Here is a 23,851-nt window from a genome sequence, read left to right as displayed (position 1 = left end):
TTTTGCTTTGATTCCACGACTCACGTAATTTCGTGGAAAGGAAACCAAAATTTTTCTACCTTCTTTAACTTCTTCGTCTTCTTCTTCTTTTCTTCTACTTTTCATTTTCTTTTCTCATATACGTCACCGTCCACCGCCGCCCACGGCAAGTGCCAGATGTCTTTGCTTCGTGTGTCTTTGGTGTGGAATTTTTAGTAGACACTAATGTGACAGATAGGACTTTGTTTGGTGACTACTAATGTGATTCACGTCAATGAATGAGGGAAAAAAAAGAATAGATTTAACATTTGCAGTATATATAGTTTAGAGAAATGCAATTTCTAAAAAAGAAAATAAAATACCAACACGTGTTTCTCACCGTCTGTCTATAAATTGCAAAACAACTGTGTTTGGACAGGCATTTCCCGTCAAAAAATTGTTACGTTTTTCGTGAGCACATTTCCCTATCACCTTTTAACCTCACACACATCAAATCACTACAGTAATTTTTCTACAAAAAATCCAGAAAAATGCAATCCAAACGCAACCTTAATCTTTTTATTCCCCGTTGCCTGAAATTTTCTTTTGGGATTTTTAAAAATTATTATCTTGCTTCAAAACAAATTTGCATTTCTTTCCTGTCTACTTAGATGTTATTCCACGTCTGGTAGGACTTTTAAAGCAATGACCTATAGGGACTTTTACCTTAGCTTATATGGTAAAAGGGTTTGAGATGTTATGGCCTACAGTCTGGCCTCACCTTTCAATACAATTATTTGCATGTTTGGATTGTAGTGATATATATATTATTGTTTTGAGATATCCAGCAAATTATTCAATACAATTAGCTGCATCCGTCAAGGATTTAAGATGATTTTCTGCGTTTACCAACCCCGAAACTTTTCATACACAGGCACAATCCAGTAATGTGCGCTTTCTTGAATTTGTGCCCGTTTGAATTGCCATTTTTAAGAGTTTTTTTTTGAGAAAAAAATGTACTACGACGATTTGATATATATAAAATATAAAAATAATTAAAAAATATATTCATGAAAAATATAAAAAAAAAAAATTTCTGAAAAAATATATTCTGAACAAGCGATTTTGTCATGCAATGGCTGGAGAATAGACAGTATAATGTAAAAACCCAAAAAGGAATTCCTCCAGAACCTTTGGCCCACATCAACGATTCACTACTTTTCTTGTCTTGCATGAAGGTTCTCGTATTGGTGCTAAAATTTGACCGAATTTATCGAGGATGGTAGTCAAAGTTCAATGGCTTCTTTCTCCTTTTTCGGCTGTGATTAATTCTAGACTAGAGAATCTCTCAAGTCATTATTCGTTGATTTTTGACTCAAAGCTCCCAACGAACTTTTGGAGTTTAATTTCATACTAAGTCTTCAAATTACCAAAAATTTCAATTGAACATCATAAAGTGAGTGAGTTTCAATTTGGCCCTCTAGCAAAAAAATTGTTCCAATTCTCCCCACAAACAAGAAATACGGTTTAAATTTGACCTTCTATTACAGTATTCATTGCAATTTAAGATCTTAACTATTACATGACTTGCCTTTAACTAAGCATTTAATTCAAATATAAATAAATTGTCTATCTTATTGAAATGGAAATTCGGTACTTTAAGTTCACGATTCTTGTACTCTTAAGCAAAGGTAACAAGTCAGATTACTAAAGGGACTATAACATTTTTTGTAAGTGGTAATTAGGCAGTGAGAGCTTCTCCCTCTATTTCCAAATATTTTCAAACATTTCAAACATTTTAAGATTTCTTCAAATTTCTTCAAGCATAGTTCTCAGCCGCTTTAACCTAAATCTTTCCATTTATTCTTGAGTATGTTTTCTTAGATAAGATTCCTAACTAGTGATTATCTTAGGCCTTTTATAGTTTAGGATATAGATAGATTTCTGTGTATAGCTTATAAGCTTTAAACAATGGGTCCGAATCTTCACTGATCGAGAATAGTTTGAATCTATAGTTTATTCAACTTCATTACTTGGATTTCTGTGCCAGCTTCTAATGAAGGAACCTGAAAAGAAGGAAAAGACGATAGAAAACAAGAATAAGGGATCTAAGAATATTTGTAAGGGGAATTGGTGGACAACAACAATTAGATAAGGGAGTTGAAAGTGAAAAATGAATAAGTAAGAGGTGGTCATGATGGCGGAAGGGATGGGTTGGATGGTAGGGGGAGGGAGTGTAAGCAAGAGATTTCGGGTTCGAGTCCTCCTACTTACACTAAAAAAAAAGAAGTGAAGTGGTCATGATAACTAGAGTTGTAAACGAGTCGAATCGAACCGAGTATCTCATGTTTGAACTCTGTTCGTTAAGCGATTCGAACAACGTTCGTGTTCGTTCCTTAATTTTCGAACTCCAAACCTGTGTTCGTGTTCGACTCATTAAGCAAAGTTCATATTCGAGTTCGAGTTCGTGTTTGGCTCATTTAACATAAACGAGCCGTTCGCGAACATGCTTGAATCCAAATTATTTTAAGCCTTAAATATGCCATACAAATCATTAATCATTCTAAAAAATAATTAAAGTATTAAGTGATTAAATTCTATTATTCATTAACTATATAACTAACATTAACATAAAAATAACAAATAAAACCCTCCAAGTATAAAAGTCTAGCCATAAAATTAATCCTAAAATTTGTCAAATGATAATTATATCCATGTTCGCGAACGTTCGTTAAAACTCGCGAATGTGCTCGTATTTGCGAACGTTCGTTAAAACTCGCGAATGTGCTCGTGTTCGCTCGATTACTAATCGAACAAAAAAATTCGTTCGAATTCAGTTTGTTTAAGGTTTCGAACAAGTCTTTCACGAACATGAACGTGTCGAAACGAACCAACCTACCTAACAATTCGATTCATTTAACAGCTCTAATGATAACTATGAGAATGAAATACTGGTTGATCCATCATACCCAGATAGATATTACGGATAGAAAAACGATATACATGCCAATGAGTCATGATTTACAAGCTAACGAGCTAATAACATCAGGATGGATGGAGAAAGAATAAGCAAATAACAAGGCAGTTAATAGAGAGAAGCAGTAGAAAGGAGCTAGCAGGACAAAGCAGGAGAGAAAACCGCCACGACCTATCTAAACCTATTCTAAAGATAATATAGGAATATGGAAGAGGAAAATCAAAACACAAGATAGTGAGAGACTTCAAACATTGATGAGGGTAAGGATTATAAGAAAAGTAAAACAAAACGGCAATGGACTGAAACCAACAAAGAAACCATGGTGGAGGTAGCCAAACAAAATTAGCAACTAAGTTTCCAATGATGGCTTTAGTATGGAATTGTCGAGGTGCCAAAGCCCCTTGATAGTTTTCCAACTTAAAGAGGTAATTAGACTCCATTCCCCACACTTTTTATATGTAATGTTAGTGTATCATGGAAATGGAAAAGCCTTTAAAGCAGTAATGGCTAATTGAGGAAGGTACGTTGATGAAAATTGGGGATGGAAAGACAATGCAAATATGGAATGACAAATGACTGAAGAACGTTCTTAATAGTAAGGTCAGATCACATCCAAAAAGGACAACAACGGGTACATTAAAGTTAATGAGCAGATAATTGGAGGTAAATTGGGATATAGGTAGGCTGATAAGAGTGCTTTATAGAAGAAGATGTTAGTAGTATACTGAAAATTTCACTAAGTCTGCAAGGTGGAATGGACAGAAGAGTATGGCAAAATGACTCAAAAGGAATTTATACTGTCAAATCCAAATATGTAGAAGCTAAAAAGAAAGAGACGAGTAAGGAAGAAAATCGAGAAGTAATGCAGCAATTTTGGAAAGGGCAATAGAGTAAAGGTATGCCTAATATTGATCATTGGGTGTTTCTATAGGGATAGAATGCTAAATACAAAAAAAAAAAAAATACTTTGTATGAAAATACTTGCATCAAATATTAACAGTTAATGAAATAATGTTTAAGAGGACAGGAAAAGGAGACTCTATGGGTAAATGCTGTGGGAAGCAATTAGAAGTAATAGAACACATGTTGTTTTTCTATATAAAGGCTCAAATGGTATGGAAGATGGCTCCAATTCAATATGATGAACTAAACTCGTATAGAGATGATTTTTGAAAGTGGTGGGAAAACCTAAAAGAAGTAACAGAAAGGAAAGATGGGAAGAATCACATAATTCTCACTATGAATATATATTTTGGAATATCTGAAAAGCGAGCCTTGTTTGGACAGCTATTTTCCAAAGAAAAATTGGTACGTTTTCCGTGAATACATTTCCCAATTACCATTTTACCTCACATATATCAAATTGCTACAGTAATTTTCCTACAAAAAATTTAGAAAAATATAATCCAAACACAACCAAAATTAGTATTTACAATAAATCACAAAAGGAACACAGATCCACAATAAGGAAGTCCTTGACAGAACGGGATGAATAAGAATACCATACAAAAAGAGGAATAAAATGAATAAAGAGATAGAACAGAGGATATGCAATGAACAGAGGCCAATCATCGAAGGCATCATAGCTATGAATTGTAGATTCCAATGTATCTCTCTTACTCATGTTAAGAGATTAGGAAACAATGTTAGGGTAGTAACTCAAATTATGAAATTATTATTCCAATTAATATCAAGTTATTGTCGTTTATAAAAAAATATATTAGGCATCATATCGTGGCTTAGACTTTAAGCAGTAGTTGGAATTTGTAAATCATACTGGAGAACAAATCAAAACCAAATTTTGTTTTTAAAGCAGCAAATTAGAATTTCTGTAAAACAATGGGTAAATTGAACTATTAAATTTCTTCGAAGGACCAAGATGAAATAAGCCCTTGCGTTTAACCTTCTCAAGGACTCGAAAGTCATATACTACTACTACTACTAACTGGTAGGTGTTCCCTCGAATTCGCTTCCCATTGGACCCACAAAACCAAAGGCACATACGACTGTGATCTCTAACGGAACGCTGTCGTTTCACAGCCATCCGCCAATTTCCCCACAGAAAACGTGACCCTACTCGCTCAAGTCCTCCCAAGGCCACAGCTGCCAAAGCAAACAGCAGCCCCCGCCACTCCATCCATACAAAGTGGACGACGCCTCTTCCACCTCCAAAACCAAACTCGACAGAAAAACAAGAACAAAGGGTGCACACACTCACGCACCAGAAACACAACAAAACACACTTGCACATTAATATTAATATTAATGGCTTCTTTGGTTCTACCATCTCCGACGTCGTCTTCGACCTCCACTGCGCCATCATCTTCATCTTCCTCATCATCTTCTATCTTTTGTGGCCGCAGATGCCTCGCTGCCAAGCCTCTCTCAGCCGCAAACGCTCCGTACGCCGTCGTAGGATTCACAAACACTCTCACCACCCTTTTGTTTTAAGAATTATTTCCACGCCGATTATGCATTTTTTACTCTGTGTGTATGTTTGTTTTGGACAAAGTTGCTTTTATTTCTATGTGGGTTTTTCATAAAAATGGATTTTGATTGTTGAATTTTGGAATTTTCATTCTTGGAAGTTTCTGCGGTGGGTTTTGTTTTTTGGTTCTTGTTCTATGTGCCATAAAAATCACAGCTTTTTATTTTGGTGTTTTTAGAGTTTTGTTTATGTTAAGGTTTCGGAGATGATGTTGGCATTGGACGATGTGTGGAGTTATTTTCATTATTTTTAATTGATTTTTTTCCGTTTAAGGAAAGTGGTATTTTCATGTTTTTTTTTTATTGGGAACTCTAGTGGTTACTGTAGATTGAAAAGTTCCCACCTTTAGCTAAGGTGAAACTGTTTACTTGAGTATTTTACTGTTGGATGAAAAGGCAGCAAAGCGTTGATGTATTTTCAAAGTGGGCCCTTTTTATAAGGAATTTTGTGGATTTTTGAAATATCCCATGTACAGAGTTCCCTTGCCAGTGTGCAGTGAATGCTATGATTTGATTGGATTAATGTTTGTGTGTCTTGTATTAGAAATGTGAAATCACTCAACCATTGAATGGAAGGCCTTGTGTGCCAATCATAAATGATCAAGTCCTCCCAAAATTCTTGCAATCAAAGCGCCTGCAGAAGGCGGTTGATAGAAATGAAACCAGGCTGAAAATATTTTCTGGGACCGCTAATCCTGCTCTTTCTCAGGTAAACTTCACTTATTCAGTTTGAACAGAAAGTTCATGTTTTTAGTTAATTTGTTGATAACTCAACGTCAGAGGTCTCATTAAACTGGAAATCTCTTCCTGAGGCATTTTCAAGCATAATATGCTCGTCTGGCTCTATCCACTATTTTTATTTGACTTGATAATGTGGAGAAGCAGCTGTTGATCTTTTATGTCTACAACCTTGCTTCCCATTGTATGCTATGTTCTTTTCTTCCTGATTTAGAATCTAAGTTTCAGTGAGAAAATCCCTGATGCAGTACCATTTTTTTCCACAGTTTTGTTGCATTTATTTGTTATACTTCTTACTACACTAATGCACTGCCATTTTTTTTCCCTAGGAAATTGCTTGGTACATGGGCCTCAACCTGGGAAAAGTTAATATCAAGAGGTTTGCTGATGGTGAAATTTATGTTCAGTTGCAAGAGAGTGTTAGAGGCTGTGATGTGTTCTTAGTCCAAGCCACCTGCCCTCCAGCCAATGAGAATCTTATGGAGCTTTTGGTGATGATTGATGCTTGTCGAAGAGCTTCAGCCAAAAACATCACGGCAGTGATTCCATACTTTGGATATGCTAGAGCAGATAGAAAGGCAAGCTATTTAAGTTTATTTTTTGCATAACTGGCCTAGTTGAAGCGTCTGTGTCTTCTGACATGAGAGGTTAAAAATTTTTGTGGTCACCTATAAAACTTAGTAGCGCTAAAAGTTTAAGGATGAATTGAAGGAACTAAGGTAAAGGTAGGTGAAAGAGGGAGACAGAAGGGGGGGCGTAGCCGATGAGAAAAGGAAACTTGGTCCAGTTGTTCTGGGAAGTCTGGGAGTCCAGTATGCTTGCATTTTGATCTTTGTTTGGTTGTTATCTTATCATTGTTTTCTTCATCTTCAGACACAAGGTCGAGAGTCTATTGCTGCCAAATTAGTAGCAAACCTTATCACTGAAGCAGGTGCAGACCGTGTTCTTGCTTGTGATCTTCACTCAGGGCAATCAATGGGTTACTTTGATATACCAGTGGACCATGTGTACTGTCAGGTAGGAGTTTTGGACTATAATTTGCTAAACATGTTATATAAACTGATGATCAAATGTTTGTTTCCTGTATACAGCCTGTCATTCTTGATTACCTTGCTAGCAAGGAGGTTTCTTCGAATGATTTAGTTGTGGTCTCACCTGATGTTGGAGGAGTTGCTAGAGCCCGTGCTTTTGCTAAAAAGTTATCTGATGCACCTTTAGCAATTGTTGATAAAAGGCGACATGGCCACAATGTGGCTGAGGTAGTTCACTAGCTGGATCTCTGGTTGGATTTTTACCGTCGTTTACTTTTTTCCTGGTACACTTTGTGGGGTCTATGTATTTCTGCCATACTTCATTAATACATAATGGGAACCTATAGATGATCAGGTCAGAAATCTGCACTGCACTTGTATGTCTTGGACAGCTAAATATTATTCTGGTTTTTAGCTGCAGGGGAAGCTTATACCATTATGCTTCAGTTGTCTTAACCTTATGAGTACTTTACCTTCCCATTGGTTAGGATTCTACATATGCTAGGTGCACAATTGAAACCCTATTTTTCTTGATACATAACATCTGATAAGAGATTTCAGGATCTGCAGCACAAAGAAAAGCAACGGTTTTTGAATATGTTAATCACATATTCTTCTTACATGTTTCAAATTTTATTTTTGCTCTTGGATATGATAGTTAAGCAATCTCTTCTTAACAAATTCAAAGTTTTATTTCCAAAGTTTCATAATCATCACACTCGAACTTTCCTGGCATGTTCTAGCACCTGAACAAAGAGTACTTAAGGTCTAAAAGTTTTCTCTAGCTATATTATCTACACACAAAGTAGTAAGCAGGAATGAACTGATGTTGCTCACATCATTCAAGGACTTATTTTCTATATATTTGGCTATTCCAATGCTGCTTTCCAGGCATCACAAAACTAGCATTCAATCCATGTAACAAAGCAATGTCTAACCTTCCTTTGTGTGGTCCAATTCAAACAATTTAATAGTAATCTTGGCAATTAAGATTATGTTCCTGAAGGAATAAATTTATGGAACTTTCTTCCTGAACTTTGTGATTCTCCTGTCATATTTTTGTGTTCTTGATTTTTCCATTTGCATATCCAGGTAATGAATTTGATTGGTGATGTTAAAGGGAAAGTTGCTGTTATGGTGGATGATATGATTGATACAGCAGGTTGGATATCATTAATTACTCATAACGATGCAGAACTTGTCAGTGATTAAGTGCAATGCTAAAGAAAGGTGGAAGAATAATTGTGGCATGTTCTTCATGCTTGCTGGAATCATCACATCATTGACAAAGCACCTATAAACTACATTTTGAAAGATAACATCATCTATATTCAGCCTTTTGTGTTTGATGTTAGAAGCAAATTTACATAATCTCTGTTTTTAATATCATTTAGATTCAGTTATGAAATTGGAGGTCTAAGTTAATTAGCAACTTTCTCTCATGTTTTGGATTTTTTTTAAATTTATTCTAACATAAAGTTATCTTTTCTGGTTTTTAATCTTGTTTTGCTATTTGAAGCATCTTTCTGATTCTATAGTACCAACTAGTAGGTCATGTAGTTTTTTTTTTTTGTGCCATGTAGATCTTGACAATTAACCTAGTAGCTGATGGTTGGTTTCAGGGACCATTGCAAAAGGAGCAGCTCTTTTGCATGATGAAGGGGCAAGGGAAGTGTATGCATGCTGCACTCATGCAGTCTTCAGGTGATATTAGCTTACTGTCCCTTTTTTTCATCTATATCCTTGTTTGCTAATTCTCGTACAAACATGTTTTGTTGTCCAGCAACATCGGATCCAAATAGTTTGTACTGGCCTAGTATGTTCATACTTTTATTCTAATGGATCACACACTGCGGCACTTTTTCCCACCATTTTGTTTCATAACTTTCTTGTTTCTTTTTGTATTTTTTGTTTTGGCCTGGGGGGGGGGGGTGTTGTTTGGCCCAATTTGCTGCGTTATTCGGCAAATGAGATCTTAATTACATTGTCAACACCGGCTTCCAGACCATCACTTTTCTTTTTTCAAGAAAAAAACCTGCTTCAGTTCTTAGCATTCTCTAATCAGTTGGAGCTTCTTTCTTCATCTTCTTTAGCTATCATACAATTAGCCTGCCTATAATACTGGACAATCCTGTGGGCTTGAGAATACGTTTGACTGAGTTCTCAGCATATCTGTTCTTCATTGCCTATGGCCAGATCACCAATTTGTCATGTAAATATCAACTATTTGAAGTTTATGTGCATATACATTCATGTTGAACTCTGTTTGGTTAATGTGGTTCCCGTCTGTGTCAGATTTCTTTAACCCTTAGTTCCATGTGAACTTTGTGGTAGCAGAACACATGTTTATAGTTCCCTATTTTTTCATGTATGCATCCAATTATAGATCACCAGATTGATGATGTTTCTCTACAGCCCACCTGCAGTTGAGAGGTTGTCAAGTGGCCTGTTTCAAGAAGTTATAGTTACAAACACAATTCCAGCAATTGAGAAGAATTATTTCCCGCAGTTAACTGTACTTTCAGTTGCAAACCTGTTGGGTGAGACCATTTGGCGCGTTCATGATGACTGTTCTGTGAGTAGCATATTTCAGTGAACTAGAAGACAATAAGAAGATAGTTAATTCTTGATAAGAGCTTACTGAACTGAGGGTAGTTGAAAATTTAGCATTCTCTCTCTCTTTTACTCAGACATCATTGCACATGCTTTACCATGAACCTCTCCTCCCATTCTTTTGGGTTAATCTTTATCCGGCCATGCAAAACCCCACCAACCATTGCCATACTTTTTAACTAAAATTCCCCACCGACAACTCTTTGGTGGACGTTGGTTGATAGCGATATCAGTTTTAAGTTTGATATAGCTAATTTCCTTCTTTATTGCCCCCTGCTTCTTTTTCTTTTTGTTCGTCTGCCCTCCTGGAGAAAATTGATGCTGATGTTGATGATAAATATGTAGCCTGAGCAGATTGGCAAACATAGCCTACTCAAATCCGCCTTATCTAGAAAATTGAGACAATGCAGCAAATGCTTAAGAGTAGAACTAGCATTTCATCTGGATGCTTTTTATAGACTTTGGAACTTGTTTAAGCTCATCAGTTTACTTGTAATTTCCTTTGCCTGACATCCACTGCCCCCATGGTGGTGGAGGTCTAGCTGCTATAGTGCTATGTTAGGCAGCTGTACTATGATCCTATGATGTCTCTGGATCTCTTTACAGTTATAAAATATAGAGCCCATTGGTGCATCTTTCATGAAGCTCTATTAGCATTTCATCTTGTTTTTAGATGATCAAAAAGCGGTGGGAATCCTTGCAAAGATTTTTATCTGTACCGTTTTTGGAGGTATGATGCTGAGGAAGAAATACATCCAAATGCTTTCACATTAAGAAATTATCATAAATTTCCCTCTGTGAGTTCAATTGTCAATTTTGAAATCCAAACCCTCAAATGGCTCCAATGAGTCTCAACTGGTAGTGTAATTTATCAAAATAATTTCAATAACAAATGAGTTTTAACTTAGTAGTAATACTAAAGTCGTTCTCAAAGAAAGAGAATCATTTCGTCAAAAAAAAGAAAAAAAAGAAAGTAGTTTCACTGACAAAAGAACGATCTTGTCTTGTTTCGCATTCCAACTACGGAACCGGAGCTACAATCTCCCATTAAAAAGGAACTAATGCATTCCAAATTATTTAAGGAACTCCTCCAAATCTTTGGTAAAAATAACTTAATTACACAATAAAGGAACTAAGGATGCATTTGATAAAATTGAAGTTGAAAACTGAAATTTGAATCCATTGAGTAAAATTTCATAAATTTGAATATATATATCACATTAAATGGTGATAACTGAGTATTGTTACATAACTAAATCTGATACATTTAAATATATATCACATTAAGTGGTTATAACTTAATAGGTTATAACATGTTAAATTTTGAAACCATTAACGTTAAATGTTAAATTGATTGAATCCATTAATTTTAAATGCTGAATTGAATTATCAATCTTAAATATTGAATTGAATTATTAAACAAATACTGAACTAGATTATCAAACGAAGCGGAAGAGGCAATTATCCCAAATTATCTAAGGAATCCATTCAAATATTCGATACAAGAAAAATATATGCCATTTTTTCCATTTAAATTACATATATAAACAAAAACAAAAGGTCCAAAAAGAAATATATATCATTTTTTTTAAGTCTCTCAAAAGTACGGTTTAGGTTTAGGTTTAGGCGGCGTGCAGAAGAAGATGCTAGGGTTTCGCCGCCTCCTAAAGTCACACGCTATTGCCTATAAATATCCAATCCTGCAGCCACCGATTCAACTCAAATCAGCTCAGCTCGGCTCAGATGCGTAGGGTTTTAGATAGTTTTCACCTTTCAATCGCAAACTTGAGTAAGTCTTCTTTCCTCTTTTGATTACTCGCCGCAATTTTCAGTAGATTGCAATGACGAGCTCATAATTCGGGCCGGAGACGACGACGACGATGTCGTTTGTCTATGACGGCAACCTAATTCCTCTAAGAAGTTCTGAGCACTTCCTGAGTATTAAGCGGTTGTGTACATATAAAAGTTTCGATTTTTATCATCAACCTTTTTTTTTGTTTCTAATTAAAATTTGGGGATTTAAAGAAAGAGCGAGGGGATGATAGAATTCATAAGTCTGTCAATCCACTGAATAATAATCCTCTGATGTTAACTATGAATCCCGACAGGTTCTGATCGCCTTTCTTTATTTCCTTTGAAGTTTTTTCTTTATTTTTTTCTTATCGTGAATTCGGGTTTTTAAATTTATTTAGGTTTCAGGTTAATATTTGGGGCAAAGGATGAATCTCATGTATACAAATGGGTAATTTGCGTCTGAATAGCTCTACATTGATGCTAAATCACCTTGGAGACCTGATGCCCTTTTCTATAATATGTTTTTTTTTTATCCTTTTTTATTTTGGATGATTTGTTTGATTTCACGTTTGATTGCATTTTCTCTGGTCGCCAAAAAAAAATTGCATTCCGTCAACACAAATGTTTTTTTGGGGTGGGTTGGGGGGGGTGCTTTTTTTTTTTTTTTTTTTCTCGACTTAAATTATACCAATTTTTGTTCTGTTGATTTTATCAAATTTGGAGAATGCCAGCATCTAAATGTTTATCTGTCTCTGGTTTTTATTAGGAGGAATTGATACATTGAGTGGGAAAAAGAACATTGGTGTGTAACTTCAATTCAATTCTCTTTATCAGATATCTAGTAGGCCTCTATATTTGATTCAACAATATAATTTCTACAAAATGTGTCAGAAACACAATACTATGCTTTTGCAATTTGCACTTTGTGGGTGTAAAAGGTGAGAATTGAGTCACAAGACTACTTATCCACCTGAGCAATAAAAGTACAATGCTAATTTAAGTGTACAATTCTCATTATCAGATATCATTTAATGTTATATTAAAAATACCCTTTAGTATTTCTCCACAACCATGATTTTAGATATAGTAATTTCCTAATTAAAAGCCCGTAGTATTAATAGATTTCTTAAAAAAAAAATACACGCACTAAACCTTCTACAGACAATAACTTATTGTAAAAAACTAATTATATATTTATATTTTTGAAATAAGCACACATGTAGATTGTGCCAAAAGCATTAGTGATTCTATCATCTATGGAGAGTTAAATTATGCTCACAAATGGTAGGATCAAAGGAAGATTGTGGGTAAAGACACTTATCAAAGAGTTGCATTATGCTCACAACTGGTAGAATGGATACAAATTGAATACATCCCAGCAAATACGAACTAGTAGAAAATACCAAGATTCAATGAGATATGAATTTAGAATTCTAGATCCTGGAACTTTAACTTTAGTTAACTGGGAAGTATGGACAGGCATTCGTCTTCTCTCTTTTCTTGGTTTCAAACGTGAACAGATTCGATAGGACCCCAAATGCTGATCTTAGTTGACATTTGAGACGCAGTTAAGCCATACCCATCTTTTGTTCGTCCATAAAAGAAGTTCAAAAGTCAGCAGTCAAGCTTCACATTCTGTTGCCCCGAAAAAAAACAGAGAGAGATTGCATTCTGTCAAAACAAATATTTGTTTTGGCGGGTTGGGGGGAAGGGGGAGCTTTTTTTTTTTTTTTTTTTTATAAATAAATTGCATTTTCAAGAATGCTTCAGTATTACTTTCCTCTTGCAGTTCTGTTCCTGCATTTTTTGATGGCTTGCTTAGCCAACATAGAAACCAATATTGTCACTGATCAATCTGCGCTTGTTGCTTTGAAAGAGCACATATTATCAGACCTCTACTTAGTCCTGGAAGACTACTGGACTGCTAATACTTCTGTTTGTGATTGGATTGGAGTCACTTGTGGCATCCAACATCATAGAGTAACTGCTTTAAACATACCATTCATGGTTTTGACAGGCAGCATTCCTTCCCATCTGGGGAACTTGTCTTTTCTTGTTTCTTTGGACCTGAGTGGTGACAATTACGCGGGCAATCAACCTGGAGATCTGTCCCGTTTGCGACGCCTGAGGTTTATGAACTTTAAGCTCAACAACTTCACTGGAGATATCCCGTCATGGTTTGGTTCCTTTCCTGAACTTCAATTTCTGTCAATTAGAAATAACAGCTTCACTGGATTTATCCCTCATTCTCTTGCGAACATCTCAAAGCTTGAAACATTGGAACTATCATACAACCCTTTACAAGGTAAGATTCGTGAAGTGATGGGAGGTCTACAAAACCTGAGGGTACTAAATTTGCAGTACAACCAGCTTACAGGGTCTATGCCATGCTCCATTTTCAACATTTCGACGTTGGAAATTATTGCTCCCTCAGGAAATAACTTACCTGTTAATCTTCCTCCAGACGCGTGCAAAATGATCTTCCAAGTCTCAGAGGGCTTTATTTAACTTCAAATAAGTTAAATGGCCAGTTGCCATCAAATTTAACTGCTTGTTCAGTAATTCAAATATTGTCATTGTCATCAAATGAGTTTAGCGGACAGATAACAGGGGAATATGGAACCTTGAAGAAGCTGGAGGGTATGTATCTTGCCCGGAACAGTTTAATAGCTGGCTTCCATTTGGAGGGAAATTCACTTTCCTCCGCATCACATATTCCTGGAAAACTCTTCCATTTGATTCAGAACTGTCATTTTTGCTTTGAGGAGAAAAAGAGGAGAGAGAGAGAGAGAGAGGGGGGGGGGGGGGTCCTGAGGTGCTTTGAGCTGGAAAACTTGGTTAGAAACCATTGCTTTATTCCCTCCCTTGTTAAATAATTCGACATCATTGCCCCTGTGGTATTCCTCTTTAACTACTTCAACACGGGGGTATGTTTATACCAAAAATTTGGTCAGACACCGTATTGGAGTGGTTTGTTCCTAAAGTTTCTTTGATATTCCATCCGTTTTTATTACAAAAACTCTAATTGTTCCAAGGGGCAAACAAAAAAAAAAGCAGAAATTAGTTCCATAGAAGGAGGAGGTTATAGATGTCGGCAGGAGGAGAAGAAGACCCTGTTGTAGTTTTATTTCTTCGTTAATGAAATCAATAATGTCCAGTCCAACAGCGTTTGAACTTTTATCCCTTTGTAAAGAACCCACAGTTGAAAGATGCTCCTTCATCTTTATCCAACCAAAGGATCCACAGTTGAAAGAAGGTCTTGATTCTCTTGAAGACTGATCAACCCACCAATTGCAGAGTCTTCGCAATAGCTTCAATGATTTTGTATTGTAGCACGTAAGGCGGCTTCGTCTTTCAGACCAATTTATTGAAATGAATTCCTAACAAAATTTTAGGAATGGGTTCAAAAAATTAATGAAGTATTTAGCACAATAAACCTGGAAGCTAAACATGAAATGGAAACAAAATTTAGTTAATTCGTTTGGATTGCGATTTTTCTCGGAAAAATTGTTACGTTTTCCATTAACACATTTTCCTATTATCTTTTTATTTTATATATATATATCAAATCGTTATAGTAATTTTTTTACAAAAAATTCAGAAAAATGCAATCTCCCATATGAACGTATATTGTGACTCTTAAGAAAAAGAAAACGGCTTGTGGCTATCTACATGAAAATGATAGGTGCGAAGTGTAGCAAGTTGAAATAAATCAAAAAATGAAAAAAAATTGAAATTAAATGAAGGTAAGGAATTCATTTCTTTTCAATAACAATACAAAAGGATGCCAAACATCTTGGATGTTGGAAATCTTATTTTTTTTTTTTAAACATTAAGAATAGCGCTATTCTATAAAGTAAAACATCTTTACTCCAATATTTGAATGAGTCTATGTCTAGATAATATATTTGAACATTAAAAATGTATTTACATATTTTTGTGTATGTTTTAATGTGGATATAGAGATACAAATGTCATTATGTAATTAGAATTAAAGTTTACTAGTTTTGTTTGGATTGCAATTTTTTAGAGTTTTTGTAGAAAAATGTACTGTAATGATTTGATATATGTGAGGTAAAAAAGTGATTAGAAAATGTGTTCAAGGAAAAAATAGCTATTTTTTTGTTGAAAAATTGCTTTTCAAATAAGGCCAGTCCTCTAAATCATTTACAATAATTGAAAAATAAAGTTAGTTTCCTAACTAATATAGTTTTAGGTCGTATAAAAATTTATTAGACACATTAGGTCAGTTTTTAGACTTACAAGACATTTTATTTTTCAATTGCCAATCAAAAGATATATTGAATTATCAAATAATAGTTGATACACAAGTAACGAGACTAAAAAATTCAAGTGATACTCAATGGATCCCCTTTATTTTGTTTTGAGATACCACACTTTAGGAATATGTTTAGCACGAATATCACCAAAATAAATAATTGCAATGTGCAACACACGTACCCCTATACCAGCGTAGAGAAAACTGCCAGACTTTTGGTTCCTTCCCCTCGAAAAGAACCCATAGTTGAAACTTGAAAGATGCTTTCTTATCTTTATCCCACCAAAGGACCCACAGTTGAAAGAAGGTCCTGATTCCTGAAGACGTGCACACAGTCTTCTTAATAGCTTCCGTGATTTTATATTGTGGCAGGTAAGGCAGCTTCGTCTTTCACAATCATGTTTCTTGCTATAGTTTCTTCTAATTGGTTAATTCTTTTCTTTGTGATAAATACTGCACCATATAGCATGGAAGTTCAGCAGCTTATGAATCTATAACCTCCTCTTCCTTCTTCCTTTCAAGATACTACCAAGTGGACTGTCCTATAAACCAGAAGCCGCCTTCCCCGACATTTTTAAGTTAGAAAGAAAAACTGAAAATGGCAGAAACAGTTCTCTCTTTTGTGCTGGATCAAATCTCAACTTTACTGCGCGAGGAGGGACGACTATTGGGAAGGCTTCGGCAAGAGGTTCAATTCATCAGGGATGAGTTGGGGCACATGAGAGCTTTCCTGAGAGAGGCAGAAGCAAAAGAAGAAGATGCTCAACCCAGGCTCCAAGAATGGATCAAGCAAGTGCGAGAGGCTGCTTATGACACTGAAGACATTCTTGATGAATTTGTAGCTCGCTTTGCTCGGCATCGCGCAACAGGATTCTACGGCTCTGTTCGGAGAGTTTTCAGCTCCATCAAGAATTTGAGAGCTCGTCATCGAGTTGCTAACGAAATACAAAGTATCAAGTCAAGAATCAAAAGTATTTCTGAAGGTCATCAAAGATACCAATCCGAATATGGTATCCCTGCCCAAGCGTCCAACTCACTTTCTGTTGTGAACAACACAACCTGGCGCCATAGCAGAGATGATGCACTGCTTGTGGAAGAAGCTAAATTAGTTGGCATTGACCAGCCCAAGAAGCATCTAATTTCTCAGCTCCTCGAAGGGGATGATTACCAACTAAAAGTTGTTTCAGTGGTTGGTATGGGAGGTCTTGGCAAAACTACCCTAGTGAAAAAAGTCCATGAGGATCCTGAAGTTAGAAGGCATTTCCCAGTTCGTGCTTGGGTAACTGTCTCTCAAACATGTGACTTTCAGGATCTCCTGAAAGACTTGATTCGGCAGTTACACGAGGGGAAGAAACCAGTCCCACAATCGATCGAGTCTATGGCTACCACTGAGCTGAAAAAATTTGTCAAAGATTATCTTCAACAAGCTGGAAGGTATGCAATTGTTTTTGATGATGTATGGGACGTGGAATTTTGGAATACCATCAAATTTGTACTGCCGGAGAGTAGCCACGGCAACTGTGTCATGCTAACAACTCGAAAAGCTGATGTAGCCTCTGCCTCTTGTACAGAATCTCTAGGTTATATCCACAGAATGGAGCCACTGTCCTTTGAAGATTCGTGGATCCTGTTTTGTAATAAGATCTTTAAGGGAAATAGTTGCCCTGGCCATTTGATGGATGTTGCCAAAGTTATATTGGGTAAATGTGAGGGCTTGCCCCTTGCGATTCTTGCAATCAGTGGGCTTTTGGCTTTGAAAGATGTAAACAGAACAGAGAAATGGGAGATGGTTCGACGCAGTCTTAGGGGTGAATTAGAAGGCACTGGTAAGTTGGACAGAGTTAAAAAGATACTCTCTCTTAGTTATAGTGATTTGCCTTGGCATCTAAAGACATGTCTGTTGTACACAAGTATCTACCCAGAGGATTACGAAATAGGATGCGAAAGACTAATTAATTTGTGGATTGCTGAAAGGTTTGTAGAATGGAGAGAAGGAATGAGGATTGAAGATGTAGCCTGGGATTATCTCAGTGAACTCGTCAATAGAAGCCTAATTCAAGTGACTCGTGTGTATTACGAAGGAATACCCCAAAAATGTCGAATCCATGACTTGTTGAGAGAAGTTATTCTTCTCAAGTCAAGGGAACAAAACATGGTCACAGTTACTACTGGACAACCAATGATGTGGCCGTCCGAGAAGGTACGCCGTCTGGTAGTCCAAAATAGTAGCAGTAACAACACCCAGCAAAGACCAAGTTATTGCTTTGACCACCTGCGGTCATTCGTTACAGTTGGATCCAAGAACCCACTACTATCCAGGATGTTGTTATCTAAAGTTTCAAGGAGTAGTAAGTTGTTAAAGATCTTGGATTTGAGTCGTCAAAACATAGAGGAGGAAATGCCGAAAGAGATTTTCAACTTGTTTCATCTCAAGCATATAAACCTATGGGGTACAAGAGTGGAAAGAGTCCCGAAAGCCATTGGAAAGCTTCAATATTTGGAGTATCTGAATTTGGGAAACACTGGAGTTAGGAAATTACCCATGGAAATTCTAAAGCTGCAAAAACTTCGGTGTCTCAGAGTATATCAACAGGTCGATCCTTCAGATGATGACTATGGGTTTCACGGATTTAAAGCTCCATCGAATATGGGAGGGCTCCTTGCCCTAGAAACATTACAATTCATAGATGCAAGTAGTGGATCTACAATAATCAAGGAGATAGGAAAGTTGACCCAATTAAGAAAGTTATATATTACAAAGTTGAGAACAGAAGATGGAAAGGAGGTCTGCTCCTCTCTTGCCAACTACACCAGCCTTCGGGAATTAAGCGTTGCTTCAATTGGAGAAGGTGATGATCATGAGATAATTGATTTAAATCATCATCATCCTTCTCTTTGTTCTTCTTCTTCGTTTCTTCAATCTCTTCATATGCTGATTTTACAAGGCCGCTTAGAAAAGATGCCACAATGGGTTGCTCATCTTCACAGCTTGGTAAGAATAGATTTGGATTGGAGCAGGCTAAGGAGTGAGGAGGATCCGCTGGAATCCCTCCAACATTTGCCCAATTTGGGTGAAATTAGTTTCTGTGGATCTTACCAGGGAGAAGGGTTGTGTTTCAAGGCTGCAGGGTTCCTAAAGCTGAAGCAGTTGCAGTTAAAGAGAATGGAAGGGTTGAGATGGATGAGAGTGGAGGAGGGCGCATTGCCTCGTCTCCAAAAAGTATTTCTGGAACAACTTCCATTACTGGAGGAGTTACCTATGGGTATTCAGCACTTGAGCCAGCTTCAACGGCTGTCTTTGTATGAGATGAGTTCTCAATTGAGAGAGAAGCTGTTAGAGAATCAGAAGGAAGAAAGTGAAGATTACACAAGAATCGCACACATTCCTGAAATTCTTATTGGTTACTATACAGATGATAGGAAATGGAGAGAGCACCAGCTATGGGAGAAGAAGAAGAAGAAGAAAACATAATCATTCCTAGCAATAGCAGCCGCTGAGGCTTCCCTTTCTCTAGTTTGTACCCTCCGTGTTGTGGACAACACGGCTTCCTCTTCTTTTGTTTTTATTTTTTCTTAATCTTTTTTCCCTTCGACATCCATGAGAGAAGTTCATCATCTTGTGTGTATTACCTTCTTATTTATTGTATGTATCGTATATAATGAGTGATGTTGTTGTTATCTTTTTGTTTCTTGATCTTTTCTATAATTGATTTAGCAAAGGATCAAGAGATAGGCAGGTTAGAAGTGTATTAATTATATCTACCAGAAAATTTTCATTAAAACTCCAAGTAATAACTTTTAAATTTTGGTCAAAGATAATACGTAAACCCAATTTATCCTCACTTTTACTTGTACAAACCTACATTAATACGGTTTATATGGTAAATATGCCAAATGTTGGACATACACTAAGTTTACTATATGACTCCTTTTGCGTGATAGATATTCCCCAATTAGTTTAATAAGTGCATATTTTACGTGTTTTAAGCATGTTTTATTAGCTTATTTTGATGTGTTTTAGTCACTTTTATAGCTAATTAGTTAGGATTTTATTGAAAATATGTATGTTGCGGTTTAAAGTGTGAACATTGCATTTCTATGGATTTTAACGGTAAAAACTTCATGTTTTCGTAAATTTAATGATTCAATCATCAAATGTAGTGAATTGAGAAGATAATTGGATGATTGATAGTGATTTGATGTGATAAAAAGAAAACTTGAAGTACAAAATACTTAAAAGATGAAATGCTAGTTAGATAGCTTTGACACTTTTTGGCATTTCAAGTATATCTTGAGGTACACGAATCACATTGAGGTGATTTTTATACCATTTTGAAGTTAAGAGATAGATCTACATTTGGTATGAACATATCGAAATCCAGTTCAGTCGTTTTTATTGTCAAAAAGTCGAAATACAGAAGTGCGTGTGCATGGTCGAAAGCTGAAGCATAGCTCTGACCAACTGAGGGTATTTTGATCATTTTGTTGGTCCATAGAACTCCAAATTGGATGATTCTTGAAGCTTTACTCAAAGGGCTACAACTTTCATGTTTTGCAGAAGAGCTAGTTCAGCGTTCATCATTGAGATAATATCAGTTCAAATTGTGCTAAATTCGCAGAGGTGAAAACGTGAGCTGTCAATACGTAACCTTAAGTCGCGTATTCATAAGGTCACGTATTGTAGCTAGAATTCTACAACTTGTTCAACCACTTACTCTGTTTTCACATTACTGTTCAGCTTTACTCCAGACAAGAATTTTAGTTGCACGTGTTCAAGGGACTTTTTGGGAAGAGAAAAGGAGTTTTATATCTTGTCATTAACAACTTTTTGACTCTCTTAATACCAGACATGTAAAAATCATTAGAAAAGGGAGAAAAGGAGACACTAGAAGAAGTGATCATCAGATTTTAGCATTAAAGCTTAGTTTTAGTCTTGTCTTGTTTTTTCTAACTAGAACATTGTAAGAACAATTGGAGACTGCATTGTACAACTCATTTTGTTGAAGAAATAGAAGATCATTAGGAACTTCTTCATTATCTTGGCTAAACTTTCTTTATCTATCTTTTGCTTGTGATTCAATATGTGTTCATATAATAAAGCAATGTTCTTTCTTGTCATATATCATATGAGTAGCTAAATTTCTAAATCTAGGGAGTAGATGAAACTTATAGCTATTTGATATGAATTAAATATGATTTATACTTTTTACACCTTATATTAACTTGTTTATTATGCATGCTTGTCACTTGTTGTTGTTTGATCACCAATAGCAAGTTATTAGTTGTTATTATTCAATGAAAGTTGGTAATATGATGGAACAATATAAATAGAGCTTAAGTAGTAGACTCATGAGAATAGAGATACACTTGAGTAGATTAACCTTGCATTTCATGAAGGAAGCAAGAGTAGATCTAATTATTCACCATGAGAGTAAATAAAACTAGTCTAGTTTAGGCCATTTCATCATGAGAATGAGATTTAAGAATATTGGAATTGAATACCTAGTTAAACAAGAGTTGTAACAAGAGGTAAATCTATTTACTTGTATCTTTGATGCCATAAGTGAAATTCTATATTCCTAGACTCAAGTATTTAGTGAATTTTTTCCATTGTTATCTTGCAAGTTATCTAGTTAAGACTCGTTAAATAGTAGTAATTACAACATTCTCTTGATTTAATTGATTATTAGTCTAAATGATAGAGTAAATAGGTCTTAGTACTTGTAAAGTTGCTCCTTGTGCGATCGACCCGATATATGTCATAAACTACTAATTTGACCTGTATACTTACAATAAAATGGATATATTTCAGAATTAAACTTGTGCTTATATAAAAAATTCATCAAGTTTTTGATGCCGTTACCGAGGAGTGGCAATTTAGATATTTTCTATATTAGTTAGTTAAACTTGTTTATAGTTAAATTAGAATTTTTATTAGTTTTTGTGAAATAATTACTACATAATCTCTTTTATTTTTGTTTGTAGTGTATGTACCGAATTTTATAGGTAGTCGCACATTTTGATCCGAAAATTGAAAGGACACTATATAAAAAAAGAAGACATACATCATAACAAGAAGAAGAAGAGATGCAACAACAAATAGAGGGAATCACTATAGAGCTATCTTTTGAAGACGAAATAGCAGAAAACGAAACAAATAGGTGAACTCTTAGAGATTTTGCTCTACCAGGAACCCAAGGATCTCAAACAATTATAGCACGGTCGACGGTAAACGCTAATAATTTTGAGATTAAACCATCATTTATTCAAATGGTTCACTAATTTCAATTTGAAGGTAATGCTGTAGAGGATCCAAATGCACACTTAGCCATACTTTTGGAGATATGTGATACTATTAAAATGAATGGAGTTAGTGAGAATGCTATACAGCTAGGGTTTTTTTCCATTTTCCTTAAGAGATAAAACTAAAATTTGACTACACTCTTATGTTCCTAATACTTTCACTATTTGGGATGATTTGTTTAGAGCATTTTTGAATAAATACTTTCCATTGGGTAAAATGACTAAGTTTAGAATGGACATTACTAGTTTTAGTCAATTGGATGGTGAATCATTATATGAAACCTGGGAAAGATTTAGACATTTGTTTCGAAAATGTCCACATTATAAACTTCCCGATTGATTAATTGTACAAATTTTCTATAATGATTTATTCTTTTTCTACTAAAATGACTATTGATGCAGCCGCAGGTGGAGTTTTGATGGCAAAATCATCCCAAGAAATTCAAGATTTGATAGAGGAAATGGCAGTAAACAATTATTAATGAGCTAATGAAAGAGGTAATACAAGATGCCAAACAGGTATGATCGAAATGGATACTATCAATAAACTTAGTGTCCAAATGAGCAATATGATGAAAATGTTAAGTAGACAAATTGGATGTGGTTCAAGTTCATCTAATATATATGTGACTTGTTGTTCCATGTGCAGAGGTTATCATGATACTAATGGCAGTGTTGATCTTGAGCAGGTTCAATTTGTTAATAAATACAATATGAATGCTCAAAATAATTCATACTCAAATACATCTAATCCGGTGTGAAGAAATCATCTAAATTTTGGGTGAAAGATCAAGACAATACTCAAAAGCCAGCTAATTCACCGGGATTCCAACCAAGACAACCACAAGCAGATACTAAATCGGGTTGGGAGATAGCAATGAAAAAGTTAGCTTAGGGCACTTCAAAAAGGTTCGAGCGACTAGAGGGGCAGTTGGACCAATTGACTGGGATATATAAAAAAGTAGAGATCCAAATTGGTCAAATTCCCAATTCAATTAACAATCAAAATTAAGGAGAATTGTCTAGTAAAATGGAGGTAAATCCGAGGGAACATGTCAAGACAATTACTTTTCGTAGTGATAAATGATTAGAGGATCCTCCGATAGTAAAAAATGCGGGGAACAATGAGAGTGAGAAGTAATGAGATGAGCGAGTTGAGCAAAAGGTAAGTGTGGGGGAATGTAGTAGAGAAAAATTGAAAGAAGATCAACCTTCATCCTCCATTACTGTTTTGATACATCCGGCAGCTCCATTTCCTCAATGACTCAAATCAAATAAGCTTGACAAAAATCTTAAAATGTTTGTCAAAATTTTCAAATAATTGCATATTAATATTCCTTTCGCTGATGCTATTTTGCAGATTCCTTCTTATGCAAAATTCCTCAAAGAGATCATGACAAGAGAGAAGAAATTGGAGGATCGCGAAACGATAGCATTAATGGAGGAGTGCAGTTCCATTATACAAAGCAAACTGCCGCCGAAATTAAAGGATCTCGAGAGTTTTTCTATACCTTGCACCATCGGTAACATTAAATTTTCTAGAGCATTATGTGACTTTTGTGCTACTGTATCATCAATTCCTTTGATGGTAGCTAGACAATTAGGTTTGCATGAGTTAAAACACACTAATATTACTTTACAGTTAGTCGATCGATTTATTAGATATCCATT

At 35.6% G+C, this 23,851-nt stretch overlaps 3 protein-coding genes and 3 non-coding genes across 6 annotated transcripts; 5 read left to right on the top strand and 1 right to left on the bottom strand.

The window, feature by feature from the left end:
- Positions 1-4,981: 4,981 nt before the first annotated feature.
- Positions 4,982-10,473, top strand: LOC113779203 (ribose-phosphate pyrophosphokinase 1). Its single transcript, XM_027324711.1, has 8 exons — positions 4,982-5,347; positions 5,967-6,131; positions 6,490-6,738; positions 7,034-7,177; positions 7,252-7,419; positions 8,284-8,353; positions 8,814-8,895; positions 9,607-10,473. The coding sequence occupies exons 1-8, from the start codon at positions 5,201-5,203 to the stop codon at positions 9,785-9,787; spliced, it is 1,206 nt and encodes a 401-aa protein (XP_027180512.1). The 5' UTR covers positions 4,982-5,200; the 3' UTR covers positions 9,788-10,473.
- A 935-nt stretch (positions 10,474-11,408) lies between these two features.
- Positions 11,409-14,313, top strand: LOC113780947 (receptor-like protein 33). Its single transcript, XM_027326735.1, has 2 exons — positions 11,409-11,593; positions 13,616-14,313. Exons 1-2 carry the CDS (start codon positions 11,548-11,550, stop codon positions 14,104-14,106), a joined length of 537 nt encoding a protein of 178 aa, XP_027182536.1. The 5' UTR covers positions 11,409-11,547; the 3' UTR covers positions 14,107-14,313.
- Positions 11,835-11,923, top strand: LOC113781829. The gene has a single exon (XR_003469732.1). It is a non-coding gene; the product is annotated as a small nucleolar RNA snoR14 (small nucleolar RNA).
- LOC113781824 lies at positions 12,012-12,108 on the top strand. Its single transcript, XR_003469727.1, has one exon. It is a non-coding gene; the product is annotated as a small nucleolar RNA Z101 (small nucleolar RNA).
- A 2,162-nt stretch (positions 14,314-16,475) lies between the features above and the next one.
- On the top strand, positions 16,476-19,349 carry LOC113779993 (disease resistance protein RPM1-like). Its single transcript, XM_027325819.1, has one exon. The coding sequence runs from the start codon at positions 16,476-16,478 to the stop codon at positions 19,347-19,349; it is 2,874 nt and encodes a 957-aa protein (XP_027181620.1).
- A 3,054-nt stretch (positions 19,350-22,403) lies between these two features.
- LOC113781768 lies at positions 22,404-22,510 on the bottom strand. Its single transcript, XR_003469674.1, has one exon. It is a non-coding gene; the product is annotated as a small nucleolar RNA R71 (small nucleolar RNA).
- Positions 22,511-23,851: the final 1,341 nt, after the last annotated feature.

The sequence above is a fragment of the Coffea eugenioides genome, chromosome 8 (assembly GCF_003713205.1).
Source record: "Coffea eugenioides isolate CCC68of chromosome 8, Ceug_1.0, whole genome shotgun sequence".
Taxonomy (NCBI): domain Eukaryota; kingdom Viridiplantae; phylum Streptophyta; class Magnoliopsida; order Gentianales; family Rubiaceae; genus Coffea; species Coffea eugenioides.
This window is presented reverse-complemented; position numbering and strand designations above follow the sequence as displayed.

Bases quoted from the DNA above. Each gene is read 5' to 3' on its own strand.
- LOC113779203 (XM_027324711.1), top strand. From the start codon at position 5,201: ATGGCTTCTTTGGTTCTACCATCTCCGACGTCGTCTTCGACCTCCACT. The intron at 6,132-6,489 runs GTAAACTTCACT...TTTTTTCCCTAG, and splicing joins CTAATCCTGCTCTTTCTCAG to GAAATTGCTTGGTACATGGG. The intron at 8,354-8,813 runs GTTGGATATCAT...GGTTGGTTTCAG, and splicing joins TGATATGATTGATACAGCAG to GGACCATTGCAAAAGGAGCA.
- LOC113780947 (XM_027326735.1), top strand. From the start codon at position 11,548: ATGCGTAGGGTTTTAGATAGTTTTCACCTTTCAATCGCAAACTTGA. The intron at 11,594-13,615 runs GTAAGTCTTCTT...TGGTTTTGACAG, and splicing joins CCTTTCAATCGCAAACTTGA to GCAGCATTCCTTCCCATCTG.
- LOC113779993 (XM_027325819.1), top strand. From the start codon at position 16,476: ATGGCAGAAACAGTTCTCTCTTTTGTGCTGGATCAAATCTCAACTTTA.